Source organism: Polistes dominula, unplaced genomic scaffold (genome assembly GCF_049000335.1).
Source record: "Polistes dominula isolate Pdom_NZ unplaced genomic scaffold, Pdom_raw_medaka contig_168, whole genome shotgun sequence".
In the NCBI taxonomy this organism is placed as follows: Eukaryota; Metazoa; Arthropoda; class Insecta; order Hymenoptera; family Vespidae; genus Polistes; species Polistes dominula.
The window spans coordinates 1,005,558-1,026,534 of record NW_028301024.1 but is presented as its reverse complement, the minus strand read 5'-3'; the positions used below and the strand labels follow the sequence as shown (position 1 = coordinate 1,026,534).

General features: G+C 30.9%; 4 protein-coding genes across 4 annotated transcripts; 3 read left to right on the top strand and 1 right to left on the bottom strand.

Annotated features, from left to right (window-relative positions):
• The first annotated feature begins 1,731 nt into the window (after nucleotides 1-1,731).
• On the top strand, nucleotides 1,732-8,145 carry LOC107064451 (histone H4). The gene is made up of 4 exons (XM_015317148.2): nucleotides 1,732-1,765; nucleotides 2,166-2,231; nucleotides 2,392-2,453; nucleotides 7,330-8,145. The coding sequence occupies exons 1-4, from the start codon at nucleotides 1,732-1,734 to the stop codon at nucleotides 7,678-7,680; spliced, it is 513 nt and encodes a 170-aa protein (XP_015172634.2). The 3' UTR covers nucleotides 7,681-8,145.
• Nucleotides 8,146-15,276: 7,131 nt separating this feature from the next.
• Nucleotides 15,277-15,786, top strand: LOC107064442 (histone H3). The gene has a single exon (XM_015317137.2). It carries the CDS (start codon nucleotides 15,335-15,337, stop codon nucleotides 15,743-15,745), a length of 411 nt encoding a protein of 136 aa, XP_015172623.1. The 5' UTR covers nucleotides 15,277-15,334; the 3' UTR covers nucleotides 15,746-15,786.
• A 2,975-nt stretch (nucleotides 15,787-18,761) lies between these two features.
• On the bottom strand, nucleotides 18,762-19,913 carry LOC107064838 (histone H2B). The gene has a single exon (XM_089174276.1). It carries the CDS (start codon nucleotides 19,774-19,776, stop codon nucleotides 19,405-19,407), a length of 372 nt encoding a protein of 123 aa, XP_089030402.1. The 5' UTR covers nucleotides 19,777-19,913; the 3' UTR covers nucleotides 18,762-19,404.
• A 17-nt stretch (nucleotides 19,914-19,930) lies between these two features.
• Nucleotides 19,931-20,485, top strand: LOC107065128 (histone H2A). Its single transcript, XM_015318566.2, has one exon. The coding sequence runs from the start codon at nucleotides 20,059-20,061 to the stop codon at nucleotides 20,437-20,439; it is 381 nt and encodes a 126-aa protein (XP_015174052.1). The 5' UTR covers nucleotides 19,931-20,058; the 3' UTR covers nucleotides 20,440-20,485.
• The last annotated feature ends 492 nt before the right edge of the window (nucleotides 20,486-20,977 follow it).

Here is a 20,977-nt window from a genome sequence, read left to right as displayed (position 1 = left end):
TCTGTACGTTCTGGTCTTTCTCCCTGCCGTACGCCGTATTTACGATACCCTTTTTGAACTTGAAGACTAAAAAAAGGTCATCAACTTTAAAAAAGTTGGAACTTGGACAATTTTTTTACATTTTGAAAATCTAATCCGAAAAATTCAACAAATTCAAAATTTTTCCTGTGCGTACGATAATTTTACGCCCCTGTGTCGATCAGACGAACTCTCTGGGATCACTGGCCGGCATCTAGAGGCAACATTGTATCTTTATACGGGTAGGAAAATGTTTCGGCACACGCTTAGTGTGTGTAATCGGTCTTGTGACCGAGATTGCTCCATTTCGATTATATTTTTGTCTGTAGCGTAAAACGCGAAAAAACGAAAGTTGAAAGTGGTCATGGTCAAAATGACTCGGAATTGCTGAAACATCATGTTGAAAATTGCTCGGAGTGCAAAGGGTTAATTAAAGTTGAATTAGTTAAAATCTGAGTTGCAATGAAACCACTTATATGTCTGTCTTATTGTGTTTGTTAGATATGTGTAATGTTGTAACTTAATGACGAAACATTATATGTAAAATTCGATCGTAATTATTTCCATTGTAATTATATATAATCATTATTAATATATTATTATTATATGTATAATATATTATTAAATTGGGGAAAAAGTAATCCATTATTTTTTCAGTAGGTGGTTGTAATGATCGATATCTCGAAAAATATCAATTAAACAATTTCAGATTTTTGCTCATTGGAAAGAGAGCTAAAAAAAATTCTATTTGTTTTTTGTTGGTCTCTTCAATTGTGAGTTACAAGGTATTAAAAGTGGAAGTCAACAGAGAAAAAATTCGGATTTTGCATTTTTCTTTTGATTTGACATTTTGCAGTTTTTCTTTGATATAGGCGAAAATGTAAGCAAAACGACTGAAATTGTGAATAGTGTTTACAATTTACAATTTACAATTTACAAATACCAGAACAAAACTAACGGATAAGAAGGTTCTGCTGTGCATTTGATAGGACTGGAAAGGAATTATTTATTGAGTTGCTTAAATATATGGCCAAATACTAAATTCGAATCTCTACTGTCAATAACTGGACCGTTTAAAGCTAGCAATTGACCAGAAACGACCAGAATTGATCAACAAGAAAGGTGTTGTGTTCCATCACGACAAGCCAGGCCACACACGTTTATAGTGACTTGTCAGAAACTCCGAGAGCTTGGTTGTGTAGGGGTTATAGAAAATGAAAGAAATAAGAAGAGAATATATGTATCTATGTAATTGTAACAGTGATATATATTAAAGTAAATAATAAATACAGAAACATAACATAACTAATAACTGATAGAAATACAAATATACAAAGAATTACAGATAGAGATTATCAAATAGACGCAGATTTACTTACAGACAGAGTTTAACAATTCATCAGACAGAGAACCGCTTAATTTGACTTATCTACGCATATTTATACTAAAAGTAATCTACGCCCTTTTGGAGAGGGGCAGGGAACATATTAATCTTATTGACCTCCAGTATCCACTGGAGGTGGGTGGAAGTGGGGGCCAAAATCGGACTCCCACCGTTTTTAATTATTATCGTCAACAGTCCTCTCCTTAGCAACCATCAACGGTTTTACAATTGTTATAAGAAAGAGAATAACACAAAGGACAGAAAATCGCTTACAAAGAAAAGGAAATTGTAACCTATTACGTCTTATCGCCTATAGTTAAGAAATTTTGATGCATCCACCATATAGTCCGGACCTTGTACCAAGTAATTACCATCTTTTTTTGCATTGCAAAATTTCCTTAGTGGTAAGAAATTGACATTAAAAGAAGACTGTAAAAAACGATTTCTAGAGTTTTTCGCCAATAGGGACCAAGACTTATATGAAAGAGGCATTATGAAGCTACCTTTAAAATGGCAACAAATTGCCGAACAAAACAGTGCATATTTAACCAAAATTTGACAATCTGAAACATGTTAAATAAAGGCCTGAAATTCATGTAAAAATAATGGATTACTTTTTTCTCAACCTAATATTATATAATTATTATAATATATTATTATTATAGGATTATTTTATTTCAATAATAAATTAAATGAAAATTTTGCAGTTTATATGTGCATATAAATTGAAGATAGGGATTTTTTGGAAGATTTTTTTTTAAAGTCGAAGCTGGAAGATTTTTGGCAGTTTGCGAATCAGGAATTGGAAGAACTATTGCTAAGGTTGAAAGTAAGGAGATGAGTGTAATAGTTTTATTTATATTTGAACATAAGTTTGTTGTAAAAACCTTTCTTTATATAAGGTTTTCAAATAGGTTACTTATAGGAAAGATAGTGAGTGGTGAACTGTCCATATCTAGTTTATGTTCAGAAGCTGAGTTTGTATTCAGGTTCAGGTTTCAATGTTCTTTTCAAAAAGGCCGTTGTAAGGTTTAGCACAGTGGTTCCCAAAGTGAGCGATATCGCCCCCTTGTAGGCGGTAAAGCGGTCCAGGTGGGCGATGACGGCCATAGATGAACCTTTGGGGTGAGGGAATGGCAAATGACAATGAATAATTGTAAGTGTGTAGTAAAAAACAAACAATAAATAGTTTCATAGATTCATAATTTGAAAATTTAATTTGAGTTACTAAACAAAAAAAAGGAAAACCAAAAAAATTTACTTTCAGAGGAGCGATAAGTAATATTTTTTCTAGAAAGGGGGCGATAGGACAAAAAAGTTTGGGAACCACTGATTTAGTATATTCTCTGGAATCCAGCCTACTTGATTTAGACTGATGTGAGTAATAAGTTGTTCATAATACTCTGTGTCGCTGTAATATTCTGACCAGGTTCAAGCAATTCATAGTGTATGATTCCAGAAAAATCCCATCATACACAAAAGGACCTTCTTTATCGTTAGTGATGGTCGAGGTGTGGGAACAAGTGCTTCTCAGGAAGAAAGCCATTGTCTTTTTCGTACAGGATTATTGTATAGCACCCACTTCTCATTTCCAATTACAATTTTGTCGCAAAAATGGATCGGCTTCATATCGAGACAAAGAGACGCGCAAGATGGTACGCCGTTGATCGAATGCAATCTCCGTCAATCCATGAGGAATCACAATTCCTTGCCTATACAATTTTCTTATGCGACGAAGATGATCCTGAACTGTAGACCATAGACAGTTAATCTTCAATGATAATTCCTCAATTGTTTGACGAGAATCTAAATCAACCATAGTCTTCAGAATATCACCATCTAATTTTTGGGATCGTCCTTTTCGTGCGGCAACTTTGAGTTTCCTATTTCCATTTTTAAACTTTTAAACCATCTATGGCACTTGTTTAGTTTCAGAACATCCCCGTAAGTATCGGTAATTTTGTTCTCTGCTTCCTTGATCGAACAAAAATAGCATACAATGTTGAAAATGTGCTTTTTCTATTGTTGGCCTTGACATTTTTCCTCTTTGGTAGAACAAAAATTTTTTGACCAAAAAATAAAATTTGCAACCAAACTTGAAAGTAATAACAAAACTTCCATGTTTGTGGGATCGTGTCCCGACACAAACTAATTGTGAATGAGCTCATCGAAGAAATTTTGATTACTTTTCAGTCCCCCTAATAAAATTAATATTTTTTGCTTTGTTTTTCTTTTCTGTTATGCATATATTTATATTTTTAATAAAAATTAAATTAAAAATTTCAGTTTAGCTTAGATCTTCTTATAATTTTATTTATCTTATCATGGTGATTTTATATGATAAGGTGGAAGCACGTCTTTACTCAATCAGGAATAGAAAAAGAGTAAACGAATAACGAATAAACCAAAAGAAAAATATTTCGTCGCCAAGCACTTAAGATGCAGCTGCTCCTTGGTAGGGATAAAGAAAGCAAAAATTAAGAAGGACCGCCCATCGATAGAACAAAACACTCTGTGTCCCACACTGGATATCGGATATTATTTATATACATAAAAGTATCGATTGCATTTTGTAGATATGGTAATATAAACGCAAAATAAAGAATACTGCGTAGAATTCAACACGATGGTTTTCGATTTCTCACTTTCATCTACATTTCTGCGCTGTCTAGCAAACATTTTAGGAATGACGAAATAAAGACGTTACGAAAAACGTATGGAAAATACTGCTGGACTGAACGAAGTTTCTGATACAAATGCAATGAGAGATCTAATAGAGATCTTTTCGAGAAATGCTTTTTCTACTTCATAGACTTTGAGATCCTTATTATTTATAACATATCTTGTCTTTATTCTTTGTACCAGAAACTTATATTCTCTAAATACTCTCGTCTAAATAAAGATTTAACAATGAAAAATCTAAAGAACGCAATGAATATTATCGCTCTCTCAGCTTATCGAACTGTGTACATAACAAGTCTCGAAGTTGGGCCCGCGGTTAACTCCACCGATTCAATTAAAAATTAAAAATTAGAAGTCAAATGCCGATGAGACTCGATCCAGCGATCTATAGGTTACGAGTCTAGGTCGATACGCCTTAAGCTTTTTTTTTTTAATTGATGTTTATTTTTCTCTTCTTATAAAAATACATTTTTCTTTTACATATTTGGTGCTTGAAAATACATCACAAAAATATACCATAAATCTTACTGTCTATACTTATTAACTTAGTCTAGTGAACACGCTAACAAACTAATCTATACCCTAAGCTACAACTGTAGTTGATGTAAGATTTAAAGAAATAGTATATAGAAATACTAGTAAATTTTTAACCCTAATTTTCTCAGAAACGACTGTACCTTGGAAGCTAATTATTATACACTGTATGTACGGTTTGTAATCCTAACGAACACATATAAATTTATAAAGTTTCATAAACGTCTTAAAAATACAAGCTCTGGGTTCTCTGTGAAATCATATGTGTCTACGCTTCGCAGTATGCAGTTGCACACAAACACACATATACAATAGACCAAAAGCTAGCAACCGATTTTGGAAAATTGTTTGCAGAGTGAATTTTTTACCTGAAAAAGGTTGGAACGGTGTCGGCAAAAGTGTAGCCCGATCGTCAGACAGCGGTCATTAAGATTAAAGGGGGGGGCCGGGTCCCCAAAATTTTTAATTTTGGTAATAAAATAAATGACTAGAGATATGGGTGAAAATTTACGTAGATATCCAGAAACATGAGAGAAAGCACGCTGAAAAATGTCAGGAAAGAAGTTCAAATTAAAAGTTAAGTAAATGTTTGAATTCTTCTCAATTGACTTCTGACATTCTAACAATACGTTCTTTGTACCTCTATAAACATTCACGTAAATCGTCAGAAGTGGCTGAGTCATGACGGGGTGAAAACTGGAGCAGCCTCTTAGCCGGTGCGCCGCACCGCGTTTCGCGCTCTCATAATTTGCACCCCAAATTCTCACAAATGCCTCCACGTTTTCATTTGACATTTTGCACATAATTTTCTCTATATATAGACAAGACATACCCAAGTTGTCAAATATTTCCTTCCATATGTAAATTTTCAAAAATTTTTCGCAACTTTTCCAGGTTTTGACACCCCTTTATCGTGTACTCTCACGTCTGACATTTTTCCCCGTGCTTTTTCTCATGTTTCTGGATATCTACGTAAATTTTCACCCATATCTCTAGTCATTTATTTTATTACCAAAATTAAAAATTTTGGGGACCCGGCCCCCCCTTTAATCTTAATGACCGCTGTCTGACGATCGAGCTACACTTTTGCCGACACCGTTCCAACCTTTTTCAGGTAAAAAATTCACTCTGTAAACAATTTTCCAAAATCGGATACTAGTTCTTGGTCTACAACCAACAGGCTCAATCCTATATGTTTGTCTCTTTTTCTCTTCTTACTTAGTATTGTGGCTGTTTAGCCACGTTATACACATATGTGTACATTTGGAAATTTGTTATAAAATAAAAAATTCACAGGATATTTTTTTGAGACCTTTCTAAAAATTATTATAATTTAATATATTTAATGTATATAATTTTATTTTTATCAAATATTAACAATTTGTTCAAATAATCCAACAAGAATAACTGCCGAATAATTACTTCACGCTTTTTCATGTTTCTAACTTTACATCGGAAATACCATTTACCAGTGCATCAAAACCAAAAAATAATTATTTTTCTGGTTGAAGGGTTTTGTTGTGAATACATAGGTATCAAATTTTTGTTCTATTTATTATTGACAGTAACTATAATTATAAAAAACTAAACATCCATATATGTGGACAAGAGCGTGAAGAGGTTAAAGTGTATTATTTCATATTACTTGTTATGCTTTAGCTTATCGATAAATATGACCAATTATAACTCAATATTGGAGTAAAACATGAATTGACTTTAGTACACATATTGATTGAATTTGACGCTTCTGAGCATAAATATAAAATAGAGATACGCAAAGATACAAACATGATATACGCAACAGTGTAATATGTATCCATTTTTCATGATAACAGATTTTCATAAGACTTCTTTTTATTTGCTCATCTTTTAAAAAATATTTGTATAAATATAATAATTACTCTACAGAATTAATAATAATAATAATTAGATTTAATATTAATCTTATAACATATTAATAATAAAAAGTTAAAAAGAGTAGATCTCCTAAGGAACTGTACACCCACATTCTAAGAGAAATGTAAAAATAACGAGTAGATGAATTGTAGAAGTATAAATGTACCTGAATGGAAATTACTGTGCTGCTTTTTAAGAGCATTGGAAGAAAAATTTTTGTGTAAGAGAACCGAATGTTATACGTTTACATAATTTCAATATCTGTTTAAGTTTTTTGTAAGATGTTTTTTACTTTAACGTGTGTTAAAGAGAGACTAAAATAAAAATGTAGTTTTTTCAAACAAACAAAAAAAGAGATAACTTGAAATGAATGAAAAATTGTCGGTAGAAACTGACTGCCGACTGCAGAAAATGAAAACGATACACGAAAGGTGTTCCTTCTACATTTTAAACAGGAATTGTTCTTATATTTGTACAAAAATTAAACCACCTATTCCCATATTCAAATATGACACCAACGTAATCTATGATAATCAGAAAAAAGTAGAAGTCTTCGAAGAAATTTTCGAGTAATTCCACATTAGCACCACGGATTTCCATTTCTCCTGAGAAATTGAAGAACGGCAAGCAGTTCAAAAAATATCGACTTCCTCTCTGTCTTTCCCACATCATCCGCCGTACTAATTCTTACCGAGTCGCTAAGTTCTCCGATTGGTGGGTTACGTTTGGTGGGGGAACAAGTCTACCTTCCAAGTATAAATACCACGACTCAACAGTTGCGAAGGCAGTCTCTTGCGAGTTGAGCTTTGAGGAAGTACTTTTTTGTAATATTACCACAACTTACAAATCTTAAATATGACTGGTCGTGGAAAGGAGGAAAAGGATTGGGAAAAGGAGGAGCCAAGCGTCACAGGAAGGTTCTTCGTGATAACATCCAAGGTATTACGAAACCTGCAATTCGTCGTCTTGCTCGCCGAGGTGGTGTCAAACGTATTTCTGGATTGATTTACGAAGAAACTCGTGGCGTGTTAAAAGTCTTTCTGGAAAACGTTATTCGTGATGCAGTTACGTACACAGAGCATGCCAAGAGGAAAACCGTAACTGCTATGGACGTCGTCTATGCGCTTAAACGCCAGGGACGTACTCTTTATGGATTTGGAGGTTAAATGGTGCAGTGGCGCAGATACTTGTCATCTTTTGACAATGATAACGGCCCTTCTTAGGGCCACTATATTTATCTTAATGTAAAGGAATAATATCTCTGATCATATTTTATGTTAACCCTTTCGTTCCGAAAAACGGACATTTTCGTCATCTACATAAATACTCCCCTGAGCCGAACGTCGGATATTTCCGACATTCATATGTCACCCTCTGGATACGAACGTCGGATGCATACGACATGCCGATAAAATCGAGACTTAATTTTCGGACAACATCACCTAATGCGTGAATCTTCTGACGAAACAAACGACACACCACTCAAATTATCTTTGTTCTACCTGCATTTTCCTATTTTTATTGTTTAACATGCTGTAAAGGGATAGAATATCGAAAGTACTAACTGTTCGGTATCAAATCCTTTATAGACCATAAATCTTATATTTTGTAAATAAAATATCATACAGAAACTATCTTGTGTACTTGAATACAATAAATTGATGGGTGCTGTGGACAAGACCAACATGGTCATCAGCATCATACATTCTGCAAGAAAAACGACAAAATGGTACAAGAAATATTTTTTTCATATGATTGACATGTGTTTGTTGAACTCGTATTGTTTATATAAATTAAAAACTGGTAAAACACTATCAATTGCAAAATTTCAATTAAAATTGATGGACCAAATTTTGAGAAAATATAAACAATCTAGCAATCATTGTATAAGACCCGGAAACAATTACTCAGCACGACTCAACGAAAGTTATTTTCCTTCTCCTTATGAAATTAACAGGAAAATAAGGATCGCGAAGGTGTGTCGTATGTACAAAAAAACGATAAGAGTGAGAATGTACGTGCCATCCGTGTTTCAGATTATACCATACGGAATTAAATTATTAACTACTTTATATTATATATTATGTTTTATTTTACTACTGTATACTGTATATTATTTCTTCACTTTTTTCAATTGTTAATGAAACATTTTTTATCCCTAATAAGTTTATATTTTATGTAGATATTACAAGTATATTATTTTAAAGAAAAATTCTTTTTCTTCCGAAATACACTATCCATACGCAATGTGCACATTTTCGGCGCGGTGCCCCGTTAAGTGGTGTCACTCCGGCGGAACGGACTGCCGTAACGAAAGAGTTAAATTTATAATACAATAAATTTAAATATTTTAAATTATAAATAGGAGTAAATAAAGAAAGGTTAATTTGGAAGTATTATTGTAAATTTGTTTGATTTAAACGTAGCATAATTATAACTATCTTTATTTAAGGTGAAAATATATATGGGGCATTCCACGTCAAATCGGCCACTTTTGACCCGACCCTTTTCGATTTGACTGAAAGTTTTTTATCCTATTCTACCCTGTGAAAAACAATTTTCAAAATTTCTTCAAATTTTTTTACCAAACCCAAAAAAATTATTAATTTTTGAAAAAAAATGGCTTTTTTTTAAACAGTTATAACTTTTTCAAAGTTCAACCTATTAGGAGGTATTTTTTTTTTAATTTTTATTTTTAAATCTACTTTTCAGAAAAAAATAAATTTTAAATTTATAAAATCCATGTAATTTTCGCATTTTTTGAGAAAAACCGTTATTTTCTCGAAGTTCGCCATTTTTCATTTTTTTTTTACTTTCTAAAAAAAAACTAACTGAATCTGCGATTATCCCCACCAGTCCTAGAGTGGGCTGAGTGAGTTTTCTATTTTTTTTTATTTTATTGAAAAAAAATTTTTAATTTATTTTTTTTTTAAATTGAATTAAATTTTACCCACATGTAAATAACGGGCCGACGAACGTGTTAAACATAAGATTAATGCCTTTTTTATTTGTTACATTTATTGAATTTAGTTTTTATATTATATTTTCAGATAGTAGATTTTACTATACCTAATAAATAATTATTGCTTAAAAATAACATTCATCCATTATTTTATTTGGAGAAAATGATTACTTTTATAAGTTATTGGTATATTCAATAAACAGAATTCACATTAACGAAAGTGTATTCCTATTGTTGATTTTCGACAACTAGCATTTCATCAAATACCTTGGAGACAAGACAAAATATAATTTCAAGATTTAGAAAGTTATACCATTTTTAAAGATAAACACTGATATATTTCCAACTTATGCTATTGAAGAGGAGAAAATATTAGACGTTGTACTAACGAGCTACCTAAAATCGACAAATCCGAAATTATTAAAGAATGTAAAAAACATAATTTGAATCCTCTCTTATGTCAAGAATCTTATAAAATCCTCGTTCTCTTTATATTCTATATATAAAATCACTTTTCAAGCTGAGTTACTGTAATTCAATTTAAAAAAATTCTAGCACTTTTCTATACAAGAATTTATTGAGAAAAGTTTAATTAAACCAAACTATATATTAGGTTGTTCGGAAAGTCGTTTCGCTTTTTGCTGATGCAATAATGGCATTAGTTGATGCAAACCGACAAATAGTAACACATGAGATCGATGAGAGGTTAAATTTATCAAATTCAACTATTTATGACCACTTGAAAGGTTTAGGTTAACCTCGAAGCAAAAATTGTCTTCATTTTTACAATAAAAGAACGCAACGACTTTCCGAACCATCTAATATTTAATGTTTCCGTTGGTAAATTTACGAGCAAACTTCCTCCAATTGCAACAAAACTTACAAGTATGTTAAATATGTTGAACATTATAATTCATGTATGCGTAAAAAAACGCTCGATATACTGGCTAGCTGTGTTAAATGCAAGGGTAATCATCCAGCTAATTACTCGAAATATCCTGTTTTGATTAAATATTTTACCCCCCCCCCATAACAATCAAAAGTATAGTTAGAATCCCAACCATAACCTCATGCAAACAATTCATAACCCCACCTACTCCTGTTCCTCCAATCCGATTTCCCAATTATTTTCCCATATCCTCAACCAGGAAGAAATAGTTTCATCGTTTTTAAAAATTTATGTTCAAGCCGTTTCTACAAACTAAACAAAAACACAAGTTTATCCTCCCCTTTACCATCTTACAAATATTAACACATGGAAAATATCAAATTACGAGATCTATTAAAAATTAACTTTGAAATATTTCAATTACTAACTCAAATAACTTCTGCTTACAAAATTTTCACTTTTTGTACCTTCGAATCATACCTTACTATTCTTAATAACGTGAAATAAATCAAGAAAAAGAACCTACTCACACATAAAATTCGTAAACTGATAATTGCTGCGATAAAAATTATGTGGAATAAAAGATTTGAAAAATTAAACATGAATGATCAATCTCTTTGGAACTTCTACAAAATAAGTACCAAATGGAAGATTCCTATTCCCTCATTCTCCAGTTTTTCAATGAAACGATGTAGTAATCAAAAAAGGGCAAATACACTATCTTGAACTTTTAAAAAAGTACATTTTGATTCTCTTATTATTCCATTTTTATGGGAAACAAAAGCTTTTTACACTGTAAAAAATTTTACATTAGATACTCCAATTTTCAATCATCTTTTTCTAACATATCCCCACACAATATACATTTAGTTACCAACTCCTTAAAAAATAACAAAGTATCTGGTCCTAACAAAATTACAGTTATACAATTGTAGTATATTCACAAAAAATTATGCAACTATTCCACATCCCTCAGTCCTCCATAAACCTGGATAAATCTGAAAAATAACATCAGTTATCTCCATTCCTAAACCGACAAGACCAGAAACAAACTAAAACCTAATTTATAGACAACTTTCAACCTAAATTATAGATAACTTTCTTTATATTAGGGGCCAAATTTTGGAAAAAATCATATTAAAAAACTTTGTAAGCATATCTATGACCACAACTTATTGATTCATGAACAATTTGAAATTTGTAATAATCACTCAACCATCTGATTTAAATCACTGAACGCATCGTTAATGAACACAATAAAAATAGATTAACAGCAATGGCTTTTTTCGATTTCAATAAAGCCTTTGACTTTGTCTGAGACAAAGGACTTATCTTCAAGTAATCTAAAATAAAATTTCTTGGACACTTGATCAAAATACTGTATTGTTCTATTACAGATAGAACATTCAGCATAACAATTAATTAAGCTAAATCAACCTTGATATCCATTTCTATTAAAGTTCCTCAAGGCTCAATTCTTTGCCCTGTCTTATACTACTCTGTACATACATACTCTGTACTGCTCTACATAAATGACATACCCAAAAATTCTAAATGTACTTGGCTATATTTAATGATGACACTGTAATCAATACTTCATCTTGGCCATCAAAATATTTTAAATTTTATTTACAAACTTGTCCTAACTCATTTCACTAATATTTCTATGGATTGGAGATTAAAATTTAATTTATCCGAAACTTAGACAATCATTTTTGGTTGGAACAAAAAAAGCATTTTTAAATATCTTGCATCTATATAATTTTAAAACCTGAAAGTCATATTTAATCATTCACTTACATGGAAGCAAGATATCGAAGATAAAACAAACAAAGCTTATATTTCTGTGAAAATACTTTATCCATCTTCTTGTAAAAATTTTTTAAAATATAAAGATATAAATTTATTTTAAACTGTATCTTTTAAAAATAAAATAAAACAAAAGAATAAAAACTTACTTCAATCAATGATAGATTATATTGAAATGCAAGACATTATATTATGTTAAGGATTAATCCATTAGAAAATTGTATCAATCACAGCAATGATGAAAACTTTAAAAAAATGTATAGTAAATTGATATTGTTTCTACTTAAAAGAATATTTGTGGCCCTGAAAAGGGCCATTAGTGTATTAATATCTGAAATAGTTACTTTTTAGAAGTAACTTCAGCAGTTGTAACTTTTATCGGTTTTGGAGTTTTATCATAAGTTTTAACGTTTTATTTAAGTTTTAAAGTGATTTAACATATGCTTTAGTCGGTTTTTTCGTTACATTATTTTTAGTTGTAGTTACAGTAATAGCAGTGACAATAGCAACAGCAATAATTGTTTTCACACTTGTTTTAGATTTAGGAGATGTTGTTTTAGCACTCTTTTGATCGACAGATCTTTTTGCAGCATTATTGGCCTTCCTTTGGCGATTTAGATTTTTTGTTATTACTGATCGTTTTATTTGTTACAGCAATTTTTTTTGTAGATTTTTCTGAAGGTTTCTTCTTTATAAAAGAACGTTGAATTTTCGGCTTAAAGGACCGGCATCTTTACCTTTACTTTGTACGACAAAACTAGATGATTGTAATTTTCAAATAACTAATAATGATTTAATAAACGATATAAATTTTACGCCATAGACTTTATATGTTGCGACAATATACTTTTTAATACCCTGCAACGAAGAACCCTTATCATTTTTAAAATTTTTAATTGCAGCAGTAATCACTTCAAAGATTAGAGGTGAAGATTTTGCTTATTGTACTTTTGTTTTCATTTTAGAAGTTTTTTTGGAAAAGGTCTCATGATCTCAGTGATTTATTCAACTTTAACGTTATCATTCAACACTTTTAACACAAGCTGCCCTTCAACTCATCTCATACCCAGAAAATCGTGCATAATGCTCTGCACCGATCCGAATGAAATACTAAAAATCGGCTACTATCTCCCGAATGCTCACACGACAATTTTCGAGCGCAATTTTCTTAACTTTTTCATTCAATGTTTTCGTCAATTACAGAGATAGATGGACAACTGATTGGAACGAGATAAATCATCAACCACAGAACGGCCCTCTTTTAACTTTTTATATCACTCGTATGCTTGTGTTTTCGACATTGTCAAGTCTTCCTAGTCTACCGTAAACAAAATCACCACTTTTGAATTTTTTAAACCACTCAAAACATTGTGATTTACTAAGAGCATGCCACCGTAAGTTTCGACAAGCATTCAATGCGATTCTGCAGCAGTTTTCTTAAAATGGTAAAAGAAGGTCAATGTTGTCCGCAAATCGTAGTTTCCAGGCACAAAATTCGACATATTCAATGCTATTACAAACTATACTGTTGTATAAACCCTTTCGCTTTGACGGCTGTATAAATACGCCCTCGAAGAATGATCATTCATATACGAAGAGCGTATTTATACGTTTTAGAAAAGTTGATGCTCTGGTACGCAGAGCGTACATATACGTTCATACCATTTATACATTTATTTCATACTTTACATGAGATACTTTTATTAATCGAGTATCTTGCAACGCTGCATGCCTTAAGTAATTGACTATCATGAAATAAAACGATATTAATAAGACGATATTGTGTTTTTTATTTTAACGATACACTGTTTCAGTCTTCTTAAGAACATCGTCAGCAACGGATATATACCAGCAATTTATATAATAATAGTGATTAAAAGGTTAAAAATAAACAATAATTATAAATTTTTATATTTTAGAAAATAAAATGATATTACTAAATATAATAAATATCATTGTAAAATTTAGAAAACAAAAAACGGTTTCTAATTACTTCGTAGCATTTCGTACCTCAGTGTCAACTATTTAGTAATGCAATCCGCTCACAGCGATCACATTTTGTCACAAGCATTCCAGAGCGAAAGGGTTAAATTTGTATTGTTGTGAATTGAAAATCTTTGTCATCTACTAAGAAATGGCGTCAATGACACGGTTTGACGATAACTACATTGACAGCTGGGCCATCTATAGGCAAATTCCGGTTTAAAGTTTTACAAATATGATATTTCTAGTGCGGACCATGAAGAGAGACTTACCTAGTATAGCGCATAGTTATTACAATCAAGTAGACATAGCAACAGTTTTATCTTCGAATTGTTTCCTTTAGTTTTCTTAAATCAGTTATTAAAGCAGTTTATAAAAGCTATCAAATGAAATCTAAGTTTATGAACTTTAATATTTTCCCGCACTTTTAAATATATAAGTTATGTACTTCCATCTATATATTCATATTAAGAAGTGTATTTTCTATTGCTAATTGTTTAACAGTAAAATAAAGTCCTTATCTTGTGTATTTGATATAATAATTACTTAAGATTTAGTTTACATTAGTTTATTTTAGTTAGTTTTTTGAAATAAATACTCTTATTATTATACATTATTTTGTAGTAAATTGTTGAACTTGTATAAATTCAATGATTGTTTAGAAACTCTCTCTAATATAGTTATTTTTATATTTAATACTAGTGATTAACAATTTAACAATTCAATTAATATATGATAAAAAATATTAATAATTTTCTGTAGAGTAATTAAGAACACAAAATATGTACATATAAATAAGCCAATAAGTTATAAACATAAGCTAACAATAGATATTAGTATTAACAGTAGTAGTATTATATTGCTATTTATATACCTATAATTTAATAATTATTTATATACTTAATTTATTAAACATATAATAATTTTTATTTAAAAATTTATGTTTTTCACCACTGTAGTATTTACAGTTAATATTTTATTTAGTATTGGTCATATTACTTACGACACTTTTCCCGCGTAGTTGTACGGTCATCAGTAAGTTTCCCCCACCATCGAGTCATCGTCCAATCAGGGAGCAGCATGAGGATCTCGCAGTATATATAAGGAGGTGATTCCAGCTACCGGCATTATACTCTTCGTTGTGCGTCGTTAAAGTTGATATCGTTCTATCCTAACTATGGCACGTACTAAGCAAACAGCTCGTAAGTCGACTGGTGGAAAGGCTCCTCGTAAGCAATTGGCTACTAAGGCAGCACGTAAGAGTGCTCCTGCTACTGGTGGAGTTAAGAAGCCTCATCGTTACAGGCCTGGAACTGTTGCTCTTCGTGAAATTCGTCGTTATCAAAAGAGTACTGAACTACTCATCAGGAAATTACCGTTTCAACGACTCGTTCGTGAAATTGCTCAAGATTTTAAAACCGATCTTCGTTTCCAAAGTTCAGCAGTGATGGCGCTTCAAGAAGCTAGTGAAGCTTACTTGGTTGGTTTATTCGAAGATACTAATCTTTGTGCTATTCATGCTAAACGTGTTACCATCATGCCCAAAGATATTCAATTGGCTCGACGAATCCGAGGAGAAAGAGCTTAAATAATACTGAAATTCAGTCCACCGGCCCTTTTCAGGGCCAACACATTATTAATAAGAGGTTCAATCTGATTCAAAAATATAATATAAAACCACTTTTCAATTTAGTTACATTGGTAGATGCAATTTCAACAAGGTAGAATTAATATATTTACCCATAGTAAATAATGTTTAGTTAGATAAAATTTCGCAATTCGTTGACTTTTAAATTATAAATTTGTTTACTGCTAGTAGTCAGATTAATTTATTAAGCTCTAAACTAGACGTATTATTTAAGTAATTCTGCGTTATTTTCATACTTAATTACTTTAAATTAGCTCTTACGGAATTTTTTTGAAAATGTATTTTCAAGAATTTAATAGTAGAGAAAAATGACATTCTTTTTATTGTGCATTTTTTGAGTGTCTGGGATATTTGTAAAAAGCTTATGGAGAATTAAACACTGTTTCCTTGCAAATAACGTAAAAAAAGGTACAAATAAATGACTTGAATTAGTGAAGAATATGAATGGGAAATATCTTCCTAAATACATTATATTATTTTTGTAGGGGAGAATCTTTAATGAAAATTTTCCAATTTATACAAGGAAGTGAAAGATTTTGAAAGGTCTAAAGAAAAAAATACAAAAGTTATTGAAATTTAATTACAACCTTATCTCGAGGAGATAGATCTGAAAAATTCTAAGTTGAGTGCGTTATGGAAAACCATATAGCTGTAAAAAATTAAATTGTAAACTGTAAAAAATTTTTTTTTTGTTTAAAACTAGTAGTTAAAATTCATGTTGAAAAAATTATGTTAAAGGTTAAATCTACCAGATTGTCCATAAAATTCATTCCTATTTTAATTTAATTTGTTTTTATTTTTTATACATATATCTCATACTGTAAATATTTGAAAAATCTCTAGAAGTTGCCTACGCTAGGTGAGGATAAACTCACGTATGCTCCTTATTGCCTATAATAGAGAGGAGGAAATTAATCTGGTATATATTACAAGCTGACTGGTTCACAATTTCATTCTAAAATTTCCACATGATGTTATAAAGTTTTTTAAATTACAAATTAGAAATTTTAGAATGATGTGATTACTTTTCAAACTGTATCTGAAAATGTAATATTATAAATTTTATTTTTGTTTTATTAATATTGAATCTAAATAAATTTTTGTTTTTGATATTTATATCAAAACTAGTCATTTTGATTAGTAATTTTCAAAGTGGAAAAGTACCCTTAAATCTGTTTTCAGAATCCAAAATCGTTAATTGGATATATTTTAGATAAATTTATCGAATTTTTGTTATAAAATTTTATTTCAAGCCACATTATATTTGGCGATACACATAGATATACACATAAACACATATGTGATGTAAGTCATTGATGCCGTTTCACGTGATCATTCCATAACCATAGTTGTTAGAATAGGATTTCTTGTTATATAACGATATTTTTCAAGCTTTAAAAATGTTAAAGAAATTGAAAACTTTTGATCTGGTACAAAAAATGAAGAATATACCAATCGAATGTTCCAATATTGAAAATAGTGAATTGTATAAATTATGAAACTTTAACTGACTCATTAAAAAGATATTTCGTTTGAACACATTTAGTTCACATTTACTGTTCAACACTCAAACGAAATGTATTTTTAATGAGTTTTCTTATCTAAGAAAAGATAAAACACGAATTACGTTACAATCTCTAATAAAAAAGATTTGTTGTACTCAAACTTATCGGATCGTATACTATAAAAGGAAGATTTGTAAAAAATGATAATTTTTTAAAGTTTATAACTAGCGTCTAGATTACTATAACAAAGAACCACACTGATTTTGCATTATTTGCAGCACCAAAAAGGAATTATCAACAATTTGTAAAATAAAAAAAATATCATAGCTCGTTTTTCATCATTGCTTTATAAATCAAATAAGATTACTCTTATAATTTACAAAAGTAAAGCGGAAGCGAAAAGTTTTTATACTGAGTTCAAAATATAAATACATTAAAATTGAAAAAATTGACAGGAGCTTACCTAAAACGTTAGAAATTTATAATAAAACTAAATTTAGCGTAGACATCACAGACCAAATGGAAAAGAAATATAGCGTTAAGTCAGGATTAAGAATCTTCTTGATTCTTCATGATCTCTGACTACTGTAAATATCTTACATTTTAGATTTAATTGACATAAATGCCTAGATATTATATATAAAAAAACTAGGTTAGGAGATATCTAGAAAAGACTATGTTTCAACTAGCAAATGAATTTGTTATTTGAAAATGTTAAATCAGAAATGGAATCAAGAAAGATTGATGTCGAAAGTTCTTCGAAGATTTCAACTTTTTTCTGCGAAGAGTCACATAAAGCAGCAGTCGTCAAATTTTTTGACCTTACGGACCAGTAAATTCATAATTTAAATCCAGCGGACAACTAATAAGATTTTTAAGTGTTAAATAATTTATAAACAAAATTGTGATAAGAACACATAAAATGAAACTATTAATTGTAACCAAATTATGAAAGCTATGTATTGTTATGAATTGAGTTGTGTTTCAATGCATCTTAAAACATAACTTAACATGATCAGAGAGAGTAAGTATATTCCACATTTTTCTGGGGACCAGCGGAATTTTCTTGCGGACCACCCCTTTGGCGACACTCTGACACAGAGTATTGTAACAATAATAAGACTATTATCCATTGTAAAATTTGCAAAAAAATATTTATGCGGAAAATGCACTCTAAAGAAAAATTACGTTGTAAAAAGTGTAACGAATCATAACTTTTTGTAACTTTGGCTCTGCCGTTTTTTTTATAAGCAATATAGAAAAACAACGGAGGTAAAGTTGTACACCCAATACTTTTTATTTATATTTATATTCTTATTATACTTATTATTGTTATATTATTATATTTTAATATTTATTAATTTTAATAGAGGTTTACTTTTATATTTTTGTTACTAAATATTCTATTTATATTTGGTAGTATCATTGTATAGGAATAGTTATTATTACAATTATATTTATATTTAACTTTATTTACCATTAAAATCCTTTAGAGTAAGATAGTAATAAATATAAAAATATCTTATTATTAGATACATATTTAACATATTGCCGTACACTTTTAATTTGATGATCGTGCTCAGAAACCAATTTTTTTAATTGTTCATGACTGCCATATGAAATTGAGTGTCAGTCGTATATATTTGAAAGTAAAAATTATCACATTTTGTCACAATTTTTCCATGAAATTAACGATTGTAACCGTCATTTGCCTACATATCGTCAAAAATCGGACGGCTTTAGCAGTCATTTGCGACAATGTCTTTAAGACCAGTAATTATAACTTGTTTTGGTAAAAGTAATTTGGTTTTTTCAGTAGTTTAATGTTAATGTTTCTACTTGGTTTGAGTTTACGCATTACAGATGAATCAACAGAATGCTGCGTGAAAAGTTCAGCATGAAGAGTATAAAAAATGATTTATTTTGCACAATGTAAACGTCACCTATTAATTGAATATTACTGACTCAATATGTAAACTTATTTGTTACAACCTAAAAGGTTTGGCTTATATTATGTTATATCTTTAGTTTATTTAACGTATTAAATTTTTGGTGGCCCTAATAAGGGCCGGATTAAAGGTTAATTGATGTCAATTACTTTGAGCTCGTGTATTTAGTTACAGCTTTAGTACCTTCACTAACTGCGTGTTTAGCAAGCTCGCCAGGTAGCAACAAACGTACTGCAGTTTGAATTTCCCGAGAAGTAATTGTTGAACGTTTATTGTAGTGAGCCAATCTTGAAGCTTCGGCAGCAATTCGTTCAAAAACGTCGTTGACAAAACTATTCATGATGCTCATAGCTTTACTAGAAATACCTGTATCTGGATGTACTTGTTTGAGAACTTTGTAAATATAGATTGCATAGCTTTCCTTCCTCTTACGCTTCTTCTTCTTGTCAGTTTTACTAATATTCTTCTGGGCTTTGCCAGCTTTCTTCACAGCTTTACCACTAGCTTTAGGCGGCATGATGATACAACTTCTTTTTTCGTTAGTGATCGAAAGTATCAGTAAGACAGAGTACTTCGCACTGAATGGTGAGACCAACCGTGCGTTCTTTATATATAATAAGAGAGAGTGATGCTACGCCAATCAGAAAACAGTAGGGGCAACGCTGAAACGCTATTGGTCGAGCGAACGCTACGAGCCGCAGTATATATAGAAAACAAGCTCTTGGAGATCTCATTCAACTGGTGTTCGCTGTACGCTAAGGTTACCTTTTAACGATTTTAACTTTTATAAAGCAACGCTATGTCTGGACGCGTTAGTGGTAGTAAATCGAAAGGGAAGATTTCTTCGAAATCACGATCTCACCGAGCTGGTTTACAATTCCCGGTAGGTCGTATCCATCGATTGTTAAAAAAAGGTAATTATGCTGAACGTGTAGGTGCTGGAGCACCCGTATACCTAGCTGCAGTATTAGAATATCTTGCCGCTGAAGTGTTAGAGCTGACTGGAAATGCAGCACGTGATAATAAAAAAACCAGAATAGTACCGAGGCATGTTCAACTTGCCATACGTCATGACGAAGAATTAAACAAAATATTATCTGGTGTGACTATCGCTCAAGGTGGTGTATTGCCTAACATCCAAAGTATTTTACTACCCAAAAAGTCTGAAAAGAAAGCTTAATTTATTAAGCGATTTTTCACGGCCCTTGTTAGGGCCCCAAAATAAACTTATTACGAAGGACTAAATCGTCACTATTTTTCTTATTTATCAAGTATTTTTTTTTAAAAGGAGGACATTGCGAGAAATTCAGACATTTTTTGAACTTTGCACACTTGTGGTAGAACACAAAAGCTCTCTCTATGTATGATAGCAGCGTTAAAATTTGTTAATATTCAATAATTTGCGCTAAAAAGTGGAATAGAAATTTCGCAAAAATTCTTATAAAAATAACTAAATAGTTATGTCTTGTGCTTATAGCTTAATGGGTTACAGCAGTGCGGTCTTGTTTTCTTGATGTTGCCGGATCAACAGAAAAAATGGTTGTTCCCTTGATTTTTTAAATATTTTATTTTCATTATGGGAAGGGTTAGGATTTCAGCGTAAAAACAAAAACACTTTTTTTGTGATTTTTTTTCTCAAGTATAGATTGAGCTATTTTATTCGAACGTTTTGTACATTATTGAGCATACTTTTGACAATGTTGTATAATTTTATCATG

Bases quoted from the DNA above. Each gene is read 5' to 3' on its own strand.
- LOC107064451 (XM_015317148.2), top strand. From the start codon at position 1,732: ATGCATCCACCATATAGTCCGGACCTTGTACCAA. The intron at 1,766-2,165 runs GTAATTACCATC...TTTTTTTTAAAG, and splicing joins TAGTCCGGACCTTGTACCAA to TCGAAGCTGGAAGATTTTTG. The intron at 2,454-7,329 runs GTGAGCGATATC...GCTTTGAGGAAG, and splicing joins TTAGCACAGTGGTTCCCAAA to TACTTTTTTGTAATATTACC.
- LOC107064442 (XM_015317137.2), top strand. From the start codon at position 15,335: ATGGCACGTACTAAGCAAACAGCTCGTAAGTCGACTGGTGGAAAGGCT.
- LOC107064838 (XM_089174276.1), bottom strand. From the start codon at position 19,776: ATGCCGCCTAAAGCTAGTGGTAAAGCTGTGAAGAAAGCTGGCAAAGCC.
- LOC107065128 (XM_015318566.2), top strand. From the start codon at position 20,059: ATGTCTGGACGCGTTAGTGGTAGTAAATCGAAAGGGAAGATTTCTTCG.